The following is a 21,787-nucleotide window of genomic DNA, read 5'->3' on the forward strand; positions in this document are numbered from 1 at the left end:
CGACCTTGCCCTTCTGTACTCCGGCTTTGGGAATCCAATGCAGATCAATGGGAAAGACTTCATCCGGAAGGTCAGACACTTTGGTTGTTTCACTGTTAAGTAAGTTCCACTGGAGCAGCTGGTGGTCATCTCTGCACAGACAAAAAAGTGAAAATCAACAACGATCCAGTTGACTAGACAGTCTCATTAAAAGCAAATTTCTGGGGGTTTACCCTCTTTCAGGCAAACTATTTGAGAAAAAGAGAGAGAGAGAGAGAGAGGTGGGAGAGAGAGGTGGGAGAGAGAGGTGGGAGAGAGAGAGAGAGAGAGGTGGGAGAGAGAGAGAGAGAGAGAGAGAGAGAGAGAGAGAGAGAGAGAGAGAGAGAGAGAGAGAGAGAGAGAGAGAGGTGGGAGAGAGAGAGAGAGAGAGAGAGAGAGAGAGAGAGAGAGAGAGAGATAGAGAAAGAGAGAGAGAGAGAGAGAGAGAGAGAGAGATAGAGAGATAGAGAAAGAGAAGAGAGAGAGAGAGAGAGAGAGAGAGAGAGAGAGAGAGAGAGAGAGAGAGAGAGAGAGAGAGAGAGAGAGAGAGAGAGAGAGAGAGAGAGAGAGAGAGAGAGAGAGAGAGGGGGGGGGGGAACAGGGAAGAGAGAGAGAGGGGGGAAAACGGGGAAGAGAGAGAGAGGGGGGGAAATGGGGAAGAGAGAGACAGAGGGAAAGGAGAGAGAGAGAGAAAGAGATAAAGACAGGGAGAGAGAGAAAGAGATAAAGACAGGGAGAGACAGAAAGTGAGAGAAACAGACAGCATGATAAAAATCATGAATTAATGAATAAAATATTTTTGTTCTACATTATAATTCTCTTGAACTTCACTCCAGAATATCAATTTCATTTTGATCAAGGCATGCCATCATGGCAACCAGGTTAACAAAGAATGCATGCATCAATTCATTCCCTAATTGAGAACATCCTCCTTCACTATATTTAATATATCAAAGGCCTTTTCCCCCTCCCCATAAAGTGGGTGGCAGTGTCTACACACCCACCCACTTTGTAATCATCCCCTCCTCCTCAAATCTCAGAACTTTGGAGATGAAAGGTCATCCCCCATTCCTGGCACACTGCTTGGATTGAAGGCAATGCAGTAAGGCATAGCATTTTTAGAGAAGAGCTTAAGAGATAAAAACTGGTTTACTTTTACTTTTTCATTTCATGGTAATCCCCCTCCTCATCTACTTTGTATTAATGTCATACATTCTTGTTGGTAAATAATTATTTTCAGATCATTAACTCAAAGTACTTCATGCCTGCATGAATACGAGAAGACGTACCCTGACGAGACTACTTCATCAGCATTCATCCATCCCACGCAGGTTACGAAATCTGTGTGCTTTGGTTTGTTTTGTAAGGATATCTTGAACCGCATCTTTCTGTATTGCAGAATAAAATAAAATATATTAATGACAAGATTTATTGAGCCGTAATATACATCCATGATTGTTTTCAACACAAGTATGTATGTTAGTAATACTAATTCCTACTATGACAAATGTATACAGGCATTACTGTAAACAATATGTACAGTAAAACAAAATGAAAATGTGTAGTAATGCCATAAGGATGTATCCATGATGAAAATAAATATGTGATTCATGGAACAAAAGTAGTGCCTACTACTGTATATGTAACAAAAACAGCAACAATATTACTGGTAACGATAAAGATAATAATTCTTCTACTACCAATAATTAACACTAATGATAATAAATAAACACTAAACTACAGAAAAGAATATGTAATATGGTATGTTGCTGTAATCTTGTGCAAAAATACAGTGAGACTTCTCATTAACGGACGTTAATTAGCTGTGTTTGTGGTGTTTTCGCTGTTTTCGGTGCTTTTGTTTAGTGCGTACAATCACTATGCCACCCAAAAACCACTCCAAAACACCGCAAACACAGCTAATTAACGTCCATTAATGAGAGGTCTCACTGTAATGATGAACAATGAGAGTGATAAGAGTCAGTAGTTTGCAAGATCTTGACTAAGAGTTTAATGTCTTCCTTACTGAAGGGACATCACAAGAGATATATAAGGAAGCCTGAATCAGTCAATTGTTGGCTTGAGTTTAACCTAACCTCTTCAATACAAGTCAAATTCTCATGGGCACCATAAGCCGCCTGATGTACGATCATTGTATCACAATACTCGCATTATAAAATATAAAGTTACAGCTGTATTACTTTTTCTCTTTCGCTTTGAATATTAATAACCACAGAAAATATGATCAGGCCAGTTAACAGAAGATAGGGGTCACTCAGCTACATTTCTGGAGGCCATTTAAAATTGGGTTTACCAACCTGTTGATCAGTGAAGTTGCTACCTAGCAATACAGTATATATATATATATATATATATATATATATATATATATATATATATATATATATATATATATATATATATATATATATATATATATATATATATATATATATATATTTGAAAGTGCTATTAACGTATCCTAACCTAACCCCCTACCAGGGGATTCCCACCCAGGCCCCCCCCTCGGTCGGGGGTAGAGACAGGTATTATATGATGCAACAGTTCAAACTGATTGTAGTGATGGACCCCCCAAATTTTCTTAATTGAATTAAATTCATTATCTCGTTTATTGTTGATTTGGCATGTTATAACAGTTCAAATTTCTTGTGGTGATGGACTCTATTGGCTGATATAATAAAAACCATGCTACTGCATATTGAACAGAAATGCAATTAAATCAGAAATATAGTTAAAGATGTTAGGGAGTCATCTTGGGCCTAAGTGTCGGCTTCTCCTGCCAGAGTTGAGGGGGTTGACAGGTTTTAGAAAAAAAAAAAAAGCAGTTCTGCTGTCCATTACTTATCCCAGCTTGGTTGACCCCAGAATAAACCAAGTAGCTACTGGTACTCCTCAGTAAACATATTAACAAGATAACTAAAACTTTTACATTCAAAAGATAGTTATCCTTTGTAATAATGCCTAGAAATATATGCAGTCTGTACTTTGATACAATGTTTCTTACTCTAGAGTGATGAAACAAACTTAACAGGGAGCTAGAAAAAGCTGTTCCTTGCTGTAATGTAACAACTGTAGTCTCTTCAACCAGATTTAATAAAGGGATGCTGGAGTGCCTAAACTTGACTAATGGGGGTGCTGAGGTCAAAATAAGTTAAGAAACTGCTGTGAAGACTTTAAAGGATCAAAGCCATTGATATGTAATAACTAAAATGCTCAAACAATACTAACACATTAAAAGTTTGCCACTATCTATAGCTATTATAAGTGGATGTGGTGTATGTTAAGTCTTATTCTTATATTATTACAAATCATTAAATGCTACCTCTTGTAAATATTAGAGAATTAGTTACATTCATTTTACGGCTTTAAATACAAATGGCAAAATGGAGATAGCTTATGTGGACTGTCAACCTGAAGCATACATATATCAGATATACAATAATAATTGGTCAAAATTTGGGTCTCACTAATTGCCGAACAAACTGAACAAAACCGAGAAAAGCCGAACAAAACAACAAAACCCAAACAAGGACGGGTTTTGCTCAAATGCACACTTTTATATATATATATATGGTTGCATTATTTGAACTATTTTCGTTAAAATGTGTGATTTCCATGTAATATGATCAAAGAGAACTTACGTTTTTATCCTCTGCAATTTTACCGACCCCAGCTACGATTCGTCCAGCCCGCCGTCTATGATCACTGGTGGTATGGATCAAACTACACTCTTTTAAGTTTCTTACTGTTGTGTTATTAGTGTAATAGACTGCATATAGTTGAATTATTTAAACTCTTTTCTTTAAAATGTGTGATTTTCATGTAATTTAACACAACAGTAAGAAACTTAAGAGGGTGTAGTTTGATCCATACCACCAGTGATCATAGACGGTGGGCTGGACGAATCATAGCTGTGTTCGGTAATTTTGCAGAGGATAAAAACGTAACTTCTCTTTGATCATATTACATGGAAATCACACATTTTAAAGAAAATAGTTCAAATAATGCAACCATATATATATAGAAGTATGCATTTGAGCAAAACCCGTCCTTGCTTGGGTTTTGTTGTTTTGTTCGGCTTTTCTCGGTTTTGTTCGGCAATTAGTGAGACCGCAACATTTTGGTAAATAGCAAAATTTTGGTAAGTTCGCAGCATTAGCCATTACTATTTTTCTCACTGGAAAGTTTATAGAAATAATAAAAAATCAAAACATAGTTACTGAATCATGCACTTTCAGCGTTAAGATCTTCATGTAACCTCACTAATAATCAAGAATAAAGAAATAATTATAATAAATTTAGAACAAGTTACAATGGTAAATGTCAAATTTTTTAATGCATTTTTCATTATTCAGACCAACTCCCACGAACATTTCATGGGGTTGCGTACAGATGACTTTCAGTGCGCATACTACAGACTAAGCTCTTACCGAATTTGGATGAATTTAAGTGTTTCAACTTATTATATATCTAAAATGCTGCCTTTAATTCCCCCGGGTTTCTTTCCTACATAGTACTACTGAAAGAATGTCAAACTTTTGTTTACACTAGTGTAGCCAAGTACTTGCAGCTTTAAACCGCTAGATACGAGAATTTTTATTTTTTATAGATGAATACAAACTTCTCAGTGAAACTATTGTCACATATCTATAATCTGTATTTTACTGAGTAAAGAAAACATAATAGATACTTTTTATCGGAAATTATTAACTTATTTGGATGTTCTTAGTGCAACGTTAATTCATACGTCGATTCTTCTGCAGTTTCCAAAGTTGAAAATAGTTATCAGAGGCTGGAAAGGCACTGCCAGATAACATTCATAGCATGTGTTGTTAAAAAAAGTCCTCTAAAATTTGAAAAGCTATTGCTTAAAAAAATACCGTTGGTAAAGCCTAAATCAATGAAATTGTTTTTTTAGGAACCATAAGGTGGCGGTATACTAAGCATTACTCGATTAGACTATTCGCTTTTGGTACTTATTTTACAAGCAAACTCTTGTGTATCAGTCACATAGGAAATGTTTTGCTGATAGCTTTTTGGCAAGAGGCTAACAAAAATAATAACAAAGCTTCTTGCTAAGTATTTTCCTGTTATGTTTATAAACAAGTCCGTTATTATAGTAGTGATATGGTTCGGACAAGCCAGGGAAATGAGACTCACAGTAACACTCACACTAAGGTTTAATGGTTAATAGGCTCGGAGGTCATGGGCGAGGGTTCGTAGAGGGAAGATCCGGAGTGAGGGTCTCATCAAGTGTCGTGGGCTGGTGCAAAGGGCCGCTTGAAGCTTGGCAACGTTACTTGCTGGAGAGGACTGCGTCCGAGGCGTCTTGCTGGGGAAAACTGGTCCCCAGGCGACTTGAAGGAGAGAACTGCTGCTTGGAGAGAATTGCTGCTTGGAGATGTGTCCGGGAGAAAACTTGCGATTTGCTAGGGAAGACCACCCGTTTGCGCGGGATCGGTTTTTGTGGGAGGGGAAGAAGGTCTGTAAGAAAATGAAAAGATAGTAGTGTATAAAAGAGGCCTATTGCCACCGGGCGATTAAGCGAGCGATCAGGGCTGTTGGTGGTCGTGGCTCGGGAGAAATGGACAGGGAACTCGGACGGCGGCGCCAACGGCCGGGATTAGAATCACCAAAAGTTGAGAAAATAGTAGGAGGCGTAGTAGTAGAGAAAAGTGGAAAGACGGAAAAATCTTAGTGGGAGGTAAACTGAAATGAGAAGATGTAGTATAAGAGAAAGTTAGAAAGGAAGCGAATTTTAGTCGAAGAAAAAGTAAGTGTAGATGTTTGTGCGTGGGTCGTGGCTATGTTCGTGAGAGGTGTATGTATGTATCTTACGGGAAGTGAGTAGAGTTCACTTCCCGCATGTAGAGAGCGCGTTCCTGTTTAGACCCAGGTTAGGGCATGAGCTTTTCCAGATTTTCCCCAGGTTGGGTTTGAGAGTCGGTAGAGTTGATCCAGTGGCGGTGCGAGGGGGGGGGAGCCGGGCGGGTGTTGTATTATCTTTCTCCTTCCAAGCACTATTCTGAAAGCAGAGAATTACGTGACTGGAAATTGTGTGTAAATGTCAGAAGTGTAAACCCGCTCGCCAGCGTCAGCGAAGAGGCCAGCGTGTGGGTGCGGGCCGGTCGGATAGAGAGGCTCCCCAGTTCCTCTCTGTCGACCACCCGGCGATCAGATAAGGGTTCTGAATATGAGTTGGGTTGGGCCTCTGCTAAGCCAGCGAGCAAGTGTGCGTGTGCCTCTTTTCTTCCAAGCACTACTCTGAAAACAGAGAATTGCGTGACTTGGGAAATGTGTGTATTTAGCTTGGTGTAAACCCGCCTGCCGACGTCAACGAAGAGGTCGGCCTATGCCAGACCGGCAGCAGCAAAGGAGATATATCTCCTCGCCACCACCGGCCAGCGAAGATTGCTGGGCGCTTGTTGAGTGAGCTGGAGTGGAAAGACGTCCGACCTCTAGGAGCGCTGTGTCGGAGAGAACTTGCGACTTGCGAGGTAAGACCACCCGCTTGCGCGGGATCGGTTTTTGTGGGAGGGGAAGAATGTCTGTAAGAAAATGAAAAGATAGTAGTGTATAAAAGAGGTAATAGCTGTCAGTCTTAAGTTCTGATCGTCTCGGCGAGGCGCCGTCCTTTTAAAGGAGGCTGATGGGAACCCGGAGAGCTTTCCTGAGTTTCTGATTGGCTGCCGGGTAGCTGGCCGAGACATCTTTAAGAACTGTGATTGCCAACTACAGCGAGTATAAAGGCCTAGCTCGAGTTGTGTGACGGCCATTCTAGTTTTGACCAGCGGCGCGTCACCACAATATAATGATGATATGGTTTAACGTCACAAACTCCCCCCTATTGGAAGGCTAGGACGGTGGCCCTCGCAGAGGTTCTTTAAAGCATGGAAATTTAATGAATCATGCCCTTGGTTCAACTTCGCCGGTGGCAGGATTCGAACCGCTATCCCCTCAACCTTCGCCGCAAGTAACGACGCCCTGACCCGCTTAGCCAGTACTACATAATAACAAGATACATATACCCCAAAAGCTTTTTCCCCCTTATAAGGGAGGTAGCCAAAAAAAGAAGAAAAAAAAAAAAAAACCACTCCCACCCATTCCATCCCTATCGCACTTCACTTCCCTCCACCCTCTATCTTATCTTGGCACCTCCTGGATGACAGGTCATCCCTGCATCTTGTCCACTGCCCTGGGTTAGAGGCAGTGTTGCAAGACATGGCACATCCACAGCAAGGCCGTTTCATTAAATTGGCAACCCCCACTCCCTCTCTGTCCCCAGTTGTTGTCGTTCCCTAGACTGTCTGTCCGAGCAGTCCCATCTGTCCCCAGTAGTGGTAGTCAGCTATGAAGGGGGTTAGCAGTAATCTCACCTCCTTGCCGACTGGTTTCTGGCGAGATATTTCTTTGGTGTCACCTTATTCTTTACATTCGGTGAAGCCCTATATCTATAGGGTGCCCAATGGTCCACGCCGTCATTATGAATTTCCCTGTTTGCCATCAGGGATGTGCCAGTTAGCAGTGGGTCAGTAGAAGTAGTAGTAAGAGAGAGAAAAAAAAAAAAAAAAAAAAAAAAAAAAAAAAAAAAAAAAAAAAAAAAAAAAAAAAAAAAAAAAAAAAAAAAAAAAAAAAAAAATTAATGCTTAAAGTTTATAGTGACAATCAAAAATATACAAAAAAAAAAAAACTCATGTATAAACTATAAACCCTACACACCTGTGTCTACAATGTCAAAACCGAAAAGAATTAAAAAGAAATACTACTATACCCTCTGGGGAATGGCATGCCGCCCCCTCTCCATTTTTTCTCAAATACCCACCTCACCTTAAAGTATTCATCTAGACCTACCTACGAGTTCCGAGGTTTTGACTAGGTCAACATCTCCCATCAACTTCAACTGCATTTACTCCACTTCTCCACACGAGAATGGACAACTTGGAACCGTGACTGTCCCACCACTATAACCTAGTGATAAAAAAAGTCCCACACGAGTACGGCACATACAACACTCCACAATTTTTACCCATGGATATCTAAAGTAGGGTCTTAAGACCAGTGACACAGGTTTCCACAGTGAGAGCAAAAACGAAACTTTATCAAATTCTCACCTCGTTGCATATACTCGTACTTTGAAAATGGGTAGGATCACAAAAATGCAAATTATACAGTATTTTTATTATCAATTCAATTTCAAGGGCACAGAGGCCAAGTATGAAATATCTTCTTTAATTTTGTGTTTACAACTCAATTCATCACAAGCAGTGAACATGAGAGAAATGAAAACAGGAAATGTAATGAGGTATGATAATGACATAAGTCAAGTATGATAATGATGATGCAATCAATGATTGTTATGTTGTGATGATACACCTGTGCATGTGCACACACTCACACATACATACACCGCATCATCAAGTGTATTTACCTATTTACCTAGTTGTATTATACAGGAAGGGAAGCTATGCTCATGGTGACCCGTCTTAGTATCTCACAACATCTAGTTTGTTCTACATGAATTTAAGAACAAACTAGATGTGAGGTACAAAGATGGGTCACCATGAGCATAGCTCCCCTTCCTGTATAATACAATAAGGTAAATACAACTAGGTAAATAGATAAACTTGAAGATGTGTTGGTGCCAAACTCAAGTGCTAATTAATGATACAACCTCACCTAGGAATGAACATTTCAGCATCTCTGCACTGCAAACCAGTACTCCTACTCCAGTAGGCAAAGAGTTGTTTGTTTGTTTGTTTTTGTGTGTGTGTGTGTGTGTGTGTGTGTGTGTGTGTGTGTGCATGTTAAGGGCACAGCAATACCCATAGACTGGGCAATGTATGAGCTCTGAGTGCTCATTCAGGAAGGTAATAGCTACCAATCATAAGTTCTATATGTGATCAACGACCAAGGTGAATCTTGCACATACAAATATAATTTCAACAACTGATAATCAGTGCCTGCCTCATTGGTGACCACAAGACACTGATGAGATGGCATCACAAAGGTAGTATTGAAGATCTGCCTCCTTCAGATATGACATCTCCGCTCCATAGTGTTGTGGGTACAACTGATCTGTCATACAGTGTTGTGGGTACAACTGATCTGTCATACAGTCTTCTCAATGTGTTTATCCCCAGATACCTATTCCTCATTACACTTTGTATTTCCCCTAGACATTTACTTGCTCCCTATGCTCTATAATTCATCTTCATTTCTACTCCTCTGCAAGAGGGGCTAGGGGCAAAAGATTACTTGATCTACTCTTCCATTCGCTACCACTTGTGACCCTAAATACTTAAATCACTTTTCACTCTTTGAATTCATTTCCAACTCACTACTACCATCACTACTTGTATATCTCATTACCTTATTTCTCCCACATTTATTTACATATACCAAAAGGCCCTTTCACCCTTGTAATGGGAGTAGCCAGCCAAGGCATGCATTCACCCTTCCCCCATCCAGTATCCCTCTGTTTTCCCCTTTTATCTTGGCCCCTTGTGAATGAGGGCACATCCCTGTCCCCTGTGCACTGCCTGGGTCACCAGCAATGCGAGACACCACCTCCCTAACAATCAAAGCTGGTTTACTACCACAATTTCATTATATGGTCATCCTTCCTCTTCATTCACTCAAGAAATTACAGAGCAGACAATATGAAAACCCTCCGGGCAATGTCAATTTAACAACCATTCACTCTAAACTCACACCTATATCTCATCCTCTCACTCCCATATTCACTTTCAATTTTCATTTCCTCGTACACACCCTCCTCAACTAAACCATTACTACAGTCTACCCTCTGACTGAGCTACAAGTGCAGTGTCGTCTGCAAACAGTAACTGACTCGCCTCCCATTTCCCTCTGCCCTCAATTTTCAATTCCAAATCCTTGCCTAGCACCCTTCTGTATACCTCCCCAACCACCACATCCATATACAGATGAACAATCATGGTGATAATGTTATGATATTACTAGGATAATGTCTTTTTACAACTTCTCTATAAATGCTGTTAAATTTCAGAACCACCAGACATCACAAACGCATTTACATAGATTATATACAAAAGATACAAAGGAGGTATAAAATGGAATGAGAAGATTTTTTTTTGGTGGTGAAATATCAACAAACTGAAGAGGATATCTGTATATAAATTTGTTTTTTGTTAAAAATGCACTTGCATTTCACTGTGTGTTGACAACAACCATTTGGTCAACTATGAAATAATAAAGATAAATAAAGAATTAGCACTTTCCTTCATGTTGGTGGGTTGCATTTGAGCTATATTGACATTCTTTGCTGACATCCTCTGAGCCTTCAGAGTTATATCCAGTGGGAAGCAAAAGCACTAACCACACAACCCAAATAATTTCTAAATACGAACCTTCTTGGCCGAAACAACAATTTGGCTATAAAGGTAAATTTTATCTTAATAATTCATAATGAAATCTATCAGTTTATATAAACAGTCTTGAAAAATAAATTATGAATCTTCATTCTAACATTAATCTTGCTGGCATTCCGTCCACTTCCATCTTGGAGCCATTTCGGAGATGATACTCCCTTTTCACATGTGCAAACAACAAGTCTGTCACGAGGAAGATCTGTAAAGAAAACAAAAATAGCCAGCAATTACTAATAATCTATTCAATATTCATGAGCATTCCTAATCAAAACCTTGTTTAACAAACCACTAAAACTGAAATTGATTCGATATATTAGCATCAAACGAAAAGCAAACACGACACCATGTAATATAGTAATACATGTGGGATGACATCCGACCTAATTATGGACCAAAAAGTCTCCTGTTGGCATGCTCCACCTTTGTAATCCTTTGACAAACGAATATTTCATTAAACTGAGAACAATAAGTAAGAACCTCACATTAGGAGCCCTTAAGCTCAGTTGTATTTGCCATATATATTCATACTGCTTACGATGATGGTTTAGTTCAACATTGTGAACTACCCCTATAAGAAGGATAGGATGATGCCTCTTACAGAGGACTTTGTAGCAAGGAATTCAATGAACCATGGCCTTGGTGCAACTCGCTGTATTCATATTACTCATGTAAACAGAAGTCAACTGTAGTGAATGGATCTGTGGAACTGCAATATGAGAAGCCAAACCAAGACCAACAAAAGGAGCATGTATGTGGCTTAATCTATCTATAGACTAAAACGCTTTGTCCCCCTTATATGGGAGGTAGCCAGCTAAGATATGGACCCACCTTCCATCCCTCTCTCTCTCTCTCTCTCACACACACAAACAGTAAAATACATACGTACAATATACCAAGGGCTTTTTCCTCCTCACAAGGGAGGTAGCCAAAGTCAAATGGCATAATTCTCCTCTCACCCATTTCACCTCCACACACTCCACTCCCATTCACCACCCCACTCTCCCTCCCTCTTTTCTTGGCTCCTCCTGGATGATGTGTCATCCCTGTATCTCGTTCATTGCCCAGGGTCAGAAGCAGTGTCGCAAGACACAGCACATCCACAGCAAGGCTGCTTCATTTAATCGGTGATCCCCCTCTCTGTCCCCTAATGCAGAAAAATAGAAGGCAGAAATCCCTTTGGACTGCATCAAAATATCAGTCACACATAACCCCTCCCTAGCCCTTGATCCCCCACCCACTCCCTTTCATGGATCACAGCAGTGATGTAAAGTAAAATAAAGGAAAACGTAAAATAACTGGGTATCTAATTTCAGCTTTTTACACACACAAAAATGACAACAAAATAAATGGAACAATACCTGTGCAGTGTTGAATGCCAGCGTAACTGCAAAGTAGAAATTGGCATTTGCTGATCCATTGAAGATCCACAGGTTATACATGATGGGGCCCAAGACAGATGTTGCCACAAACATGCAGCCCACCATGAAAGTCTGACGCATGACTGTCCAACCAAGAAACATACAATATTAATGCCACATCTTAATTTTTTTTTAAATATATGTATGGCAAGAGTGAACATGAGGGGGCGTCCTAGGATGAGTTGGATGGATGGGGTAAAAGGGGCATTGGGAAAGACGGGAGAGGACAGAAGACAGGGGTGAATGGAGAATAGTTGTGTATGGATGATAGTGTGATGCATGAGGGGGAATGGATGGAGGATGGGGGGTGAGGGAGTATGTATGAGAAATAAATTCATGCAGCATGAAGGGATTTCTCCCCGTCTTCTCCTTTTCTGCATGAGAGGATGGAGAGGGGGGGGTTGCTGAATTAATGAAGTGGCCTTGCTGTGGATGTGCTGTGTCTTGCGACACTGCTTCTGACCCAGGGCAGTGGACAAGATGCAGGGATGACCCATCATCCAGGAGGTGCCAAGATAAGAGGGAGGGATGAGGGTAGAGGGGAGTGAAGTATGTAGGGGATGGAATGGGTGGGAATGGATTCTATGCTTTGTCCTTTGGCTACCTCCCATGTAAGGGGGAAAAGAACCTTTGGTATATGTATGTATGTATAGCTGGTGACAGAGAAACAGCTCCACACTCATACAACACAGACAGCAGTCCTAAATTTCTTTCCAGAAAGTTCTCTGGGAGACCCTGAGGACCACTGCCAGCCACTATGGGACTGCAGGTTCTCCATGTAATGAAACTTGTATCAACAATTAATGAGCTAAAAATTCTTAGTACCTACTTCCTCACTTCTGACCCAAGGCAATGGGTGAGATGCAGGGATGACTTGTCATCCAGGAGGAGCCAAGAGAAGAGGAAGGGAGAGAGGGGTAGTGAATGAGAATAGAGTATGTGGGGATGAAATGGGTGGGAGTGGATTTATATCTTTTGACTTTGGCTACCTCCTTTGTATGGGGGAAAAAGCCGTAGTATATGTATGTATGTGTACAGAGAGAACTACAATACTTACAGGGATACAAGTGCCTCCACATTGGTAGTAACGCCAAATACAACCCAACATCACCAAGAGCTGGATAGCTCTTGAAGACGGTGGTGAGAGCCAGGAGGCTGGCAGCAAGAAGCACCGGGTCCTTGCGCAACTTGATGGAGAGAGGGAGGAGGTACACAAAGGCATTGATCTGGAATGTTGCCAAGAAGAAGAGGCGGAAATGTTCAAACATCTCCGTGAAGAAGTACCAGAAAAGTCCTATGTTTGGGGTCAAGTCTGGAGCTGAAAGTCTGCGAAAAAGAATATTCAAATATGGAATGAAAACAATTAATGAATTAGTGTCTAGTTAGAAGACTATTTATCTCTATATAGCAAATGGCATCTTACCCCAAGTCACATGTCCACCCCCAACCCACTTGTTTTCTCCTTTACTTTAACTATGAATTGGATCATTCATATCATGAATGAATGAATGAATCATTCCTAATCACTTACATGAACCCATAAGTCGCTTCCAGGAAGTCCCATCCACCAGCAATTTCAGCCGACACAACGAAGAGAACCCCGAGGGTCACTGCAAATGATGAAAGCAAACGACAAGACACAGCATACAACTCAGTCTTATCCAGGTTCTCGCTGGTTTTAGATTCCTGGGTCTTGTCTTCATTGTGTGGCTGGGCCAGATGTAGGGCCCCAGCAACCAACAGACAGACAGGATACAGGGACTGGTAGGAGGCAATGGCTGTGCAAATACCGAACAACACTATTTGCCCTGCAAAATTGATATAATACAAGTATTAAACTCACGCTACAAAGCTCTCAATGAGGGGCATCATGCTAGCCTCCTGATAGGGGGGGGAGTGTGTGACGTTAAACCATATTATCATCATCATTAAATTCATGTTGTCTGCAATATGTAACAATGTGGTAAACAAACACATCCACATATAGTAATGGGTGCATATATATATGCAGTCAATACTTTAGGAACTGTAGTGGCACCTCTACAATAAGAACATGAATAATGTATATACTGCATAAGTATTCTCTTAAGAATATGAATAGTGTGTATGCTGCATGAGTTTTCTTTTCTTTTGTCACAACCAATAAGTCTGTTGCAGTTCCCCTTTTCCTTATGTTATTTATTTGCTAACCTCTTTTATTCAAAGAAAAAGCAATGAGACCTTACCTTTCAACATGGATGCAAGAGCGGCAGCAATAATGAAGTTGGAAAAAACCGTAGTGGTTTTTGCTACACAGGATGCGATGGTATAAGGCGAAAAAAGATAGGCGGCAACAACGTAAATAATGCTTGAATTTAAAAAGGACGACTTCAGCAGCAGTTTCTCGGCATCTGTGCTGTAACTGTTGACTTCATTTTTCTGACGGATGAGCTGTGGAGATGCAAAAGAAGCAATTCAGACAAATGGTGCGTAACAATCTAAACCAAAACAGTCCAAAACTGCCACCAACTGATTTGAATTCTGTCTTGGTTAATATCATAAGTTTATATTGAGCTCCAAGGATGACCTGGGGCTCTCCACTTGGGGTCTATGGACGAGGGCAAGAGTATCTGAAGTGGGCCTATAGAATAAAGCCTACACTAGGAAGTTCCATGTCCCTTACCATTTGTCATCCCTACCCATAAAGTTATCTAGTCTTCTCTTGAAATTATAAATTGTTTGGTGCTCATCAATGACAATCAATCACTACATGGTAACTAAGTCTATTCCAAATCAATCCATACATTGCTCCTGGTCTCTCTTGCAAAAGACCAAAGTTCTTCAAAGACCAAAAACTAGTAACAGTTGGTAGATGCCTGATAATTTCATTCAGTGGTGAAGTGGTCTCCAGAGGATTAAGAAACAAAATTATGTAAACATGAGCTACATGCGGGAATTGGATTGAGAACACCTGCCTTAAGCGGTCCATACACGATCAATTATATTGCGCAATTTCATTGTCAATACTCTGAATTGACCATTAAATTGACCGTGTATGGGCGATATATCGCCCATACACAATTAAATTGACCGTGTATGGGTGATATATCGCCCATACACAGTCAATTTAATTGTCAATTCAGAGTATTGACAATGAAATTGCACAATATAATTGATCGTGTATGGGCCGCTTTAGAATAATAGAGGACATGAATTATATAAGAGTCCTCTCTGATATAAATTCTGAATCTCCTCGTCTTACACATTCTCACATGTAGTAAGGAGCTGTTTGGTGATGATGTGGTTTAACATCACAAACTCTCCCCCTATCAGGAGGCTAGGACAGTGCCCCTCACAGAGGACTTTGTAGCTCTTGGAAAAAATAATTCATTTATGAATTACATTCTTAGTCAAAGTAAACTGAGTGCCAAAAGTGTAATATTACCAGCTGTCGACTAAATGATGTTGCAACTGCTGACAGGAGCGCCGCTGTCATCAAATCAAGAACAACAAACAGCACAGGAAGATATGCACCCCAGGATCTGCGGATTTCAATACAATCAATGACATACGTACATATATAAAAGGCCCTTTCCCCTTTATTTGGGAGTGGCCCAGCCATCCTTAGAGAGGATTCTCTTTAATTATGCTGCCATTTTATATTATTAATCTCCATAACACATCTTTGCAATGGAAGGGATAAAACAGTTACCATTCATTTTGTTTTCATTATTTGGTTAAACATTTAAACATATTGGTACATGTGCCTTATGGAGTATACTGGAGGAGAAAGAAAAAAGAAAAAGAAAAAAAAAGAAGAAGAAATAAAAAAGAGACTATATCAGAAGGGTCCATATTAAAGAAGACGCAAGTCTAAGGTCAACTTAACCTCAAACTTAATACAGTTATTTGGAAACCTCAATAACAAAATCCATGGTGTAGGTCACTGAGCTAAAACGGAGTACAAACATCAAGTATCTACCTGACAAGGAAGCCCCCAAACAGGAGACACAAAGGGGTCTCATGAAAGACACCGCCACTGTACACTGGAACATCCTGGTTATGCAGAAAAACTCCTTCCTCAACTGTTGGAAAAGGATACAAAGAACAATACAATAGAGTATTTATAAGAACTTCAAAATTGTGTTATAATTCAGCAATTGTGCTCTGACTAGGGTCTTACAAACTCATTCTGCTGAGGAGTGCATCATGCACTGTCATCAGGAGAACCTTTTCTAAGCTGAATATTATCAGAGACCAAAACAAAATTAATAGAATCTGCCACCATGTTGAGAACTTATGTAAGAGAACAAGAGTTTTCATGTTCTTGACTGACAGAGTGCCTTTTTAAACCAACACATGATTTTTATTATATCTAAAGAGGGACTTCCCACCAAAGCCTCTAAGGATTAAAACCTCATTTAATAAGTCTATTTGAGCAAGCTATCTTCTACAGCATTTTTTTAAGGCCCCTAATGGGTTTCTATCTATATACCAAGGGCTTTTTTAACTTTTAGCCAAATCAAAGGTCCTACCAAACACCCATCCCTGCTCATTTCACTCCCATTTACCACCCTTGTCTCCAATGTTGTCCTTGATGTTTCCTTACCAATGATTTCTCAAATTAAATTTTTCCCAGTCTCTATAAGCTCCATCATCTTGCCTTGTCTAGTAAAATAATTTCAAAGAAGACAAATAAAGAGCTTCTCATCTTCCAGTCCCAGTGAATTCTCTTCTCCATATAGTGTCCTCTTTCCTCTATCTTATCACAAGCCTGACCTTCTACTTTTTGTCATCTGTGTGTGTTACTTCAAACTTTTAATTCTTTAAATCTACTACCGAATCTTCTGAAGAATAAACTCCACTGACTCTTACCAAAAGTGATATATAAGAGCACATCATCAAGTGCGGAGGATTAATTAGGACACAATTCAATTCCTTTTGTTTCAACGAAAGGAAACATTTTCATCTCTCTCATATTACGGTGCACATGCTTGTACAGTACTACCTCTCATTAACGGACTAAAAGGGGGGTAACGGTGTCCGTTGATGTGAATAATCCGTTGATTTGGAGTGGTTTTTGGTTGGCATAGTGATTGCACGCACTAAACAACAGCACCAAAAACACCGCAAACACAGCTAATTAATGTCCGTTAATGAGAGGTCTCACTGTATTTCAATAGCTATATTTTGGTACAAGCCATCAATACTCATATATACAAATACCAAAAGGCCCTTTCCCTTTTATAAGAGAAAAATATACAAAATATAAAAAGGACATAAAGACATTTATTCTAGCAATTACCAAGTTATTCTATTCAGCTATAAAAATTATTAACTAGTTCAACTTTTATATTTATTTTGTGATTCTCAGGTCATTATACTCAGCCAAGGGTGTTTTCTAAGTATTCCATGGGACAAACATAGCATACATACATACATATACCAAGGCTTTTTCCCCCTTACAAGGGAGGTAGCCAAAAAGGAAAAGGCATAAAATCATTCCCACCCATTCCATCCCTGAATGCACTCCACACCCCTCCACCCTCCCTCTTATCTTAGCACCTCCTGGATGACAGATGACAAACATAGTGACACTACTACACATCCACCATGCAATTGTGTCAATATCAAATACTGTACAATTTCAAATTTTGTACATCAACTCCTCACCAAACATTTCACTACAGCAAGTTCTGATGATCTAGGTACAAGTTCCTGTTAATGAACAATAAATCATGGCATGAGACTTACCAATTTTCCAAGCATTGAGGGGTGTGGACACCTCCCCTCTACTGGTAATGGAATTTGCCCATGATGTGCTACTTAACCAGAGTCTTAGGGCACCTCCGATAATATAAAGTAACCACACACCAAACATTGCTGAAATAAAATAACTAAATAATAATAATGATAATAATGTATAAATAAATAAAATTTTCCATTTTATGAAACATACATATATACATCAAAGACTTTATAAAGGCTGAAATAAAATAACTAAATAATAACAATGATAATGATAATAATGTATAAATGAATAAATAAATAAACTTTTCCATTACATGAAACATAACACATTAAAAAAAAGTCAATCTAAGATGATATTTTGCACTTTTTGCAATGTTAATATGGCCTATTTTTATGTTTACATACTAATGTCTTCTACTCCTTACACCCAACACTGATCCCCTCCCTGCATTCTTGGCATATTTTACATCACAAATATTCAAATATCATCCACCACATCAGTCCCCCGGGTCTACAGCCCTCAACTTACTAACAAACCACATACTGACAGGTAACATGGACACAACTCACCCAATTTGGCTAAATGCAAACAACAGACCAAAAAGGAAACAAAATACTAAAGCAACACCCCCAAAACTTGACAATACCTATTCAAAGTTTCCTTGTCTTAACCACTTCAGTATGGGACTTAAATCTCGCGGGCAGCAGCCAATGCCAGCCGTATGACGTAACGTAATAATATTCGCATCATAAAATATAGTCGCCGCTTATATCGATCGTTCTCTCTTTCACCCGCGAATTTTGAAAACCACAGAGAATGGGATTCAGGGCGCATTTGGGAGAATGTAAAAACACAGGGGCGACTACAATAAATATAATCAAGACGGCGATATGGCAGCATCGCGAATCCACTTGCTCCTCATGACGCCTACGTGTGCGGCACCGTATGGAAGGGGTTAATTTACCTTTTTCTTCAACATCATAAACCTTCAGGCGATGGCAGTATAAAATCAAAAGTTAGGAAATCCTGGCCAAATATGACAATATCTACCTTATCCTGTCCTAACCAATGAAATACTGGTTGGTGGATATAGAAAGCTATGCTATATTCACCACTGCATTCTGTCACAATGTCCTACAAGTTTATAGCTACAAATATTTCATCATCATGCATGCATATATAGCTAATGGTAATTTTTCCCCATTTTGTAATAAAGAATTATAGGTTGTTAGTGTTGCATGTATAAATGTAATATTTCCAACACCAGAAATATTATTCTAGCATGAGGACCTAATAAGCCATATCTGTAAGCAAAATATACTTGTAAATATTCCTTGCTCTTAATATTAATCCTTTCATTATTACTCTTGTCTTGAATATTTGGGTACTATTTTCCATGTACACATGCAGGAATTTAAACAATTTCTCTTTTTGTTTAGAAAGACAAGATCTTTTTCTAATAAAATCTTATCACAATACCACTGCAAACAAATATTAACAGACACAATGCTTATGGCTAAATATGAACAATTGATTATGAGGGCCAAAGATGTAGTGCCCGAAGGGTGTCAGAAGAGAGGAAGAGTAGACTACATGTTCCAAAACATCTAAAAGAATTGTCTTAGGAATACACAGCATACCTAAACATGCAGTTTAACTAATTTGTGGTTTGAGTTTGTAATAATCTATGATAGTTACATGCTTTGCATTTAAGAATACACAAATTACCTAAAAAATCCATCAACGTTTTTTCTTGCTGCTGCAATAGTCTTACTCAGCTGAGGAAGACCCCTATATGAAAAAAAAAGAATCTTGCAGATTTTCTCTCCATTCCAATTTGCTTCTTTTTTCAGATTTTATGCCACACAAGTTCAGCGACTCCCTTTTGACATAAAACCATGAACTCAATTAATATATTTCTATCTAACCGTTACCCTTAGATGTATATGAATCTGTCCAAAGACTTCATGGATCTGTTAAATGCTCTTATTTGACATCCATCTGACAGAACGTAAACATTACACACTCCCTACAGACACAGTGACAGTCTACAAGTACTCTGCAGCATTACTCATAATTGATGGAGTTTTCTATTCTAAGAATACGTCCACTTCCTAGTGCTTCCGTATTCTAGGACCCTCACACCTTCTGTCCTTAATTCTAATTATTTGGGAGCTATCTATCTTTAGTTTCACATCAACATTACAATTATAAACAAACCGGTGTGTGCCCTTCCGTCCGATGTTTTTGTTCCCGACAACAACAATCCTCGTTGTCTCCGATTCCTTTTAGTGATTTGGATTTTTAGAATATTTCTGCATATTGTTGTGACAAAGTAAAATTGAGGTTATATGAAAATTAGCTTAAACTCAGATGATTTCTATAAATATCTGTAACTTCACTATCATCTAGAACACCTACGTAAATTAATAAGACGAAGCCGAGTATGAAGGAAACAGAACAAAAAATATCATATCGACCACCACGGCATTAAAATATTGTGGTTTATTCGTCTGCTTCTACTAATCAAGCCAGACGATCGAGAGGAGAAAAAATAAGTAAATGAATACACAAATAGATAAATAGATAAAAATTAATTAATTAATTGATTGATTAAATAATTGGTTAAATAATTAAATGAATAAATAAATGGAACATTTTGAAATTTTCATATACAAGGAACAACTCGAGCTCTACCTTGCAGAAGAATTTTTCAAGGTATGTATTCAGTGTTCAAAGTGCTAAGATAAAATGGAAAACGTTTGTGGAATGGGGCCCTCCTCTTGTAAAGGGATAGAAGCTCTTCTAGTGTATAGATCGATAGTGCTAATTATAGCATTCCTTCCACACACACACTCAAGGGTAGATACTATTACTGTGCCCGACCACTAGTAGATATAACCTTCGCCACAGATCTCAACAGTGTATCGCCACGTCTCCACTCATCACGAAGCCCAAGGAAGGTAGACTAGGTGCTTTTGTGGGTGAGTGGGGAGGTTGTCTCATTGTATGTACTTACATCCGAATAGAGGCAACAGCCTTCCCTGCGTGGTATACACACACACACACACACACACACACACACACACACACACACACACACACACATTGATAAGGCCTAGATTAGAGTATGCAGCGACATTGTGGTCCCCCAGTACCAAAAAGAATATAAAGAAAATAGAAAGAATCCAAAGAGCAGCTACAAAAATGGCACCTGCACTTGCAAACCTATCATACGAGGAGAGATTGGCTAAACTGGAGTTACCGACACTGGAGCAAAGAAGAGAGAGAGGTGACCTATTGACCATCTACAGAATCATGAAAGGCACAGAGGTACTCGATAGAGAGAACTTACTTAACTGGGACAAAAGAAACACAAGAGGACATGGAAAGAAAATAAAAAAAACATAGCTATAGAAGAGAACTGAAGAAAAACAGTTTTCCTCATAGAGTTTTGGACACTTGGAACAAACTGGACAATGGAATAGTATGCGCAAAAACCATTCATGAGTTTAAAAACAAACTAGACACTGCAAGATACAAAGGCGGGACATCACGAGCATAGCTCCCCTTCCCGCAAAATACAACTAGGTAAATACAACTAGGTAAATACACACACACAAGCACAGTACAAAAAAAAAAAAAAAACGACGACGCGCAAACATCTACATACGATTTCTCTCCTACTGAAATTCACTTCATTTATTTCTCTCCTACTGCATCTTCTCGTTTCAGTTCACCTACCACTAAGAAACATTTCCGTCTTTCTGACTGTCCCTACGACTTACCCTCCGATGCCTTTTCTGAATTTGGTGGTTGAAGTTTTGTTTATAAATACCCCCACAAAAAAGATCCCACGACACATACTCTACTAAAGCCAGTGTCAACAACCCTATTTTAAACACAATTATTTTTTTTATTTTCCTGAAAATTTATCTCTCCCTCCCACAAACACAGATCCCGCGAGTGCGGGTGGGCTTGTCTAGGTAATCCATAACCATTAGAATCAGCACAGAGAAGAATGACCAAAATGATACATGGACTCGGAAATTTGCCTTACGAAGAGAGGCTTAGGCACCTAAACTTACACTCTCTGGAAAGACGCAGAGTGCGGGGTGATCTAATAGAAGTGTTCAAGTGGATCAAAGGCTATAACAAGGGAGATGCAAACAAGGTCATCATAATAAAAC

At 39.3% G+C, this 21,787-nt stretch overlaps 2 protein-coding genes across 3 annotated transcripts in view; both read right to left on the reverse strand.

Moving 5' to 3' along the window:
* Positions 1-4,580, reverse strand: part of Oseg5 (intraflagellar transport protein Oseg5) — a 21,421-nt gene extending 16,841 nt beyond the window's left edge. The window contains exons 1-3 of the mRNA XM_076208156.1: positions 4,470-4,580; positions 1,308-1,406; positions 1-131 (exon numbers count right to left, since the gene is read on the reverse strand). The exon at positions 1-131 is cut by the window's left edge and continues 33 nt beyond it. Of these exons, the coding sequence (XP_076064271.1) occupies positions 1-131; positions 1,308-1,402 (226 nt within the window). The 5' untranslated portion in view covers positions 1,403-1,406; positions 4,470-4,580. The remainder of the gene's footprint in view (positions 132-1,307; positions 1,407-4,469) is intronic.
* Positions 4,581-8,783: 4,203 nt separating this feature from the next.
* Positions 8,784-19,900, reverse strand: PIG-U (phosphatidylinositol glycan anchor biosynthesis class U). 2 transcript variants are annotated; one of them, XM_076208158.1, is made up of 9 exons: positions 19,818-19,900; positions 17,600-17,728; positions 15,828-15,930; positions 15,291-15,387; positions 14,092-14,296; positions 13,398-13,674; positions 12,924-13,192; positions 11,807-11,949; positions 8,784-10,647 (listed from the first exon to the last, which is right to left on the reverse strand). In XM_076208158.1, exons 2-9 carry the CDS (start codon positions 17,724-17,726, stop codon positions 10,537-10,539), a joined length of 1,332 nt encoding a protein of 443 aa, XP_076064273.1. In that variant the 5' UTR covers positions 17,727-17,728; positions 19,818-19,900; the 3' UTR covers positions 8,784-10,536. The 2 variants fall into 2 exon arrangements, with proteins under 2 accessions (XP_076064273.1, XP_076064274.1); XM_076208159.1 differs by having other exon boundaries at positions 19,804-19,841.
* Positions 19,901-21,787: the final 1,887 nt, after the last annotated feature.

This window comes from Oratosquilla oratoria, chromosome 24, assembly GCF_046742065.1.
Source record: "Oratosquilla oratoria isolate Oo_2021 chromosome 24, ASM4674206v1, whole genome shotgun sequence".
Taxonomy (NCBI): domain Eukaryota; kingdom Metazoa; phylum Arthropoda; class Malacostraca; order Stomatopoda; family Squillidae; genus Oratosquilla; species Oratosquilla oratoria.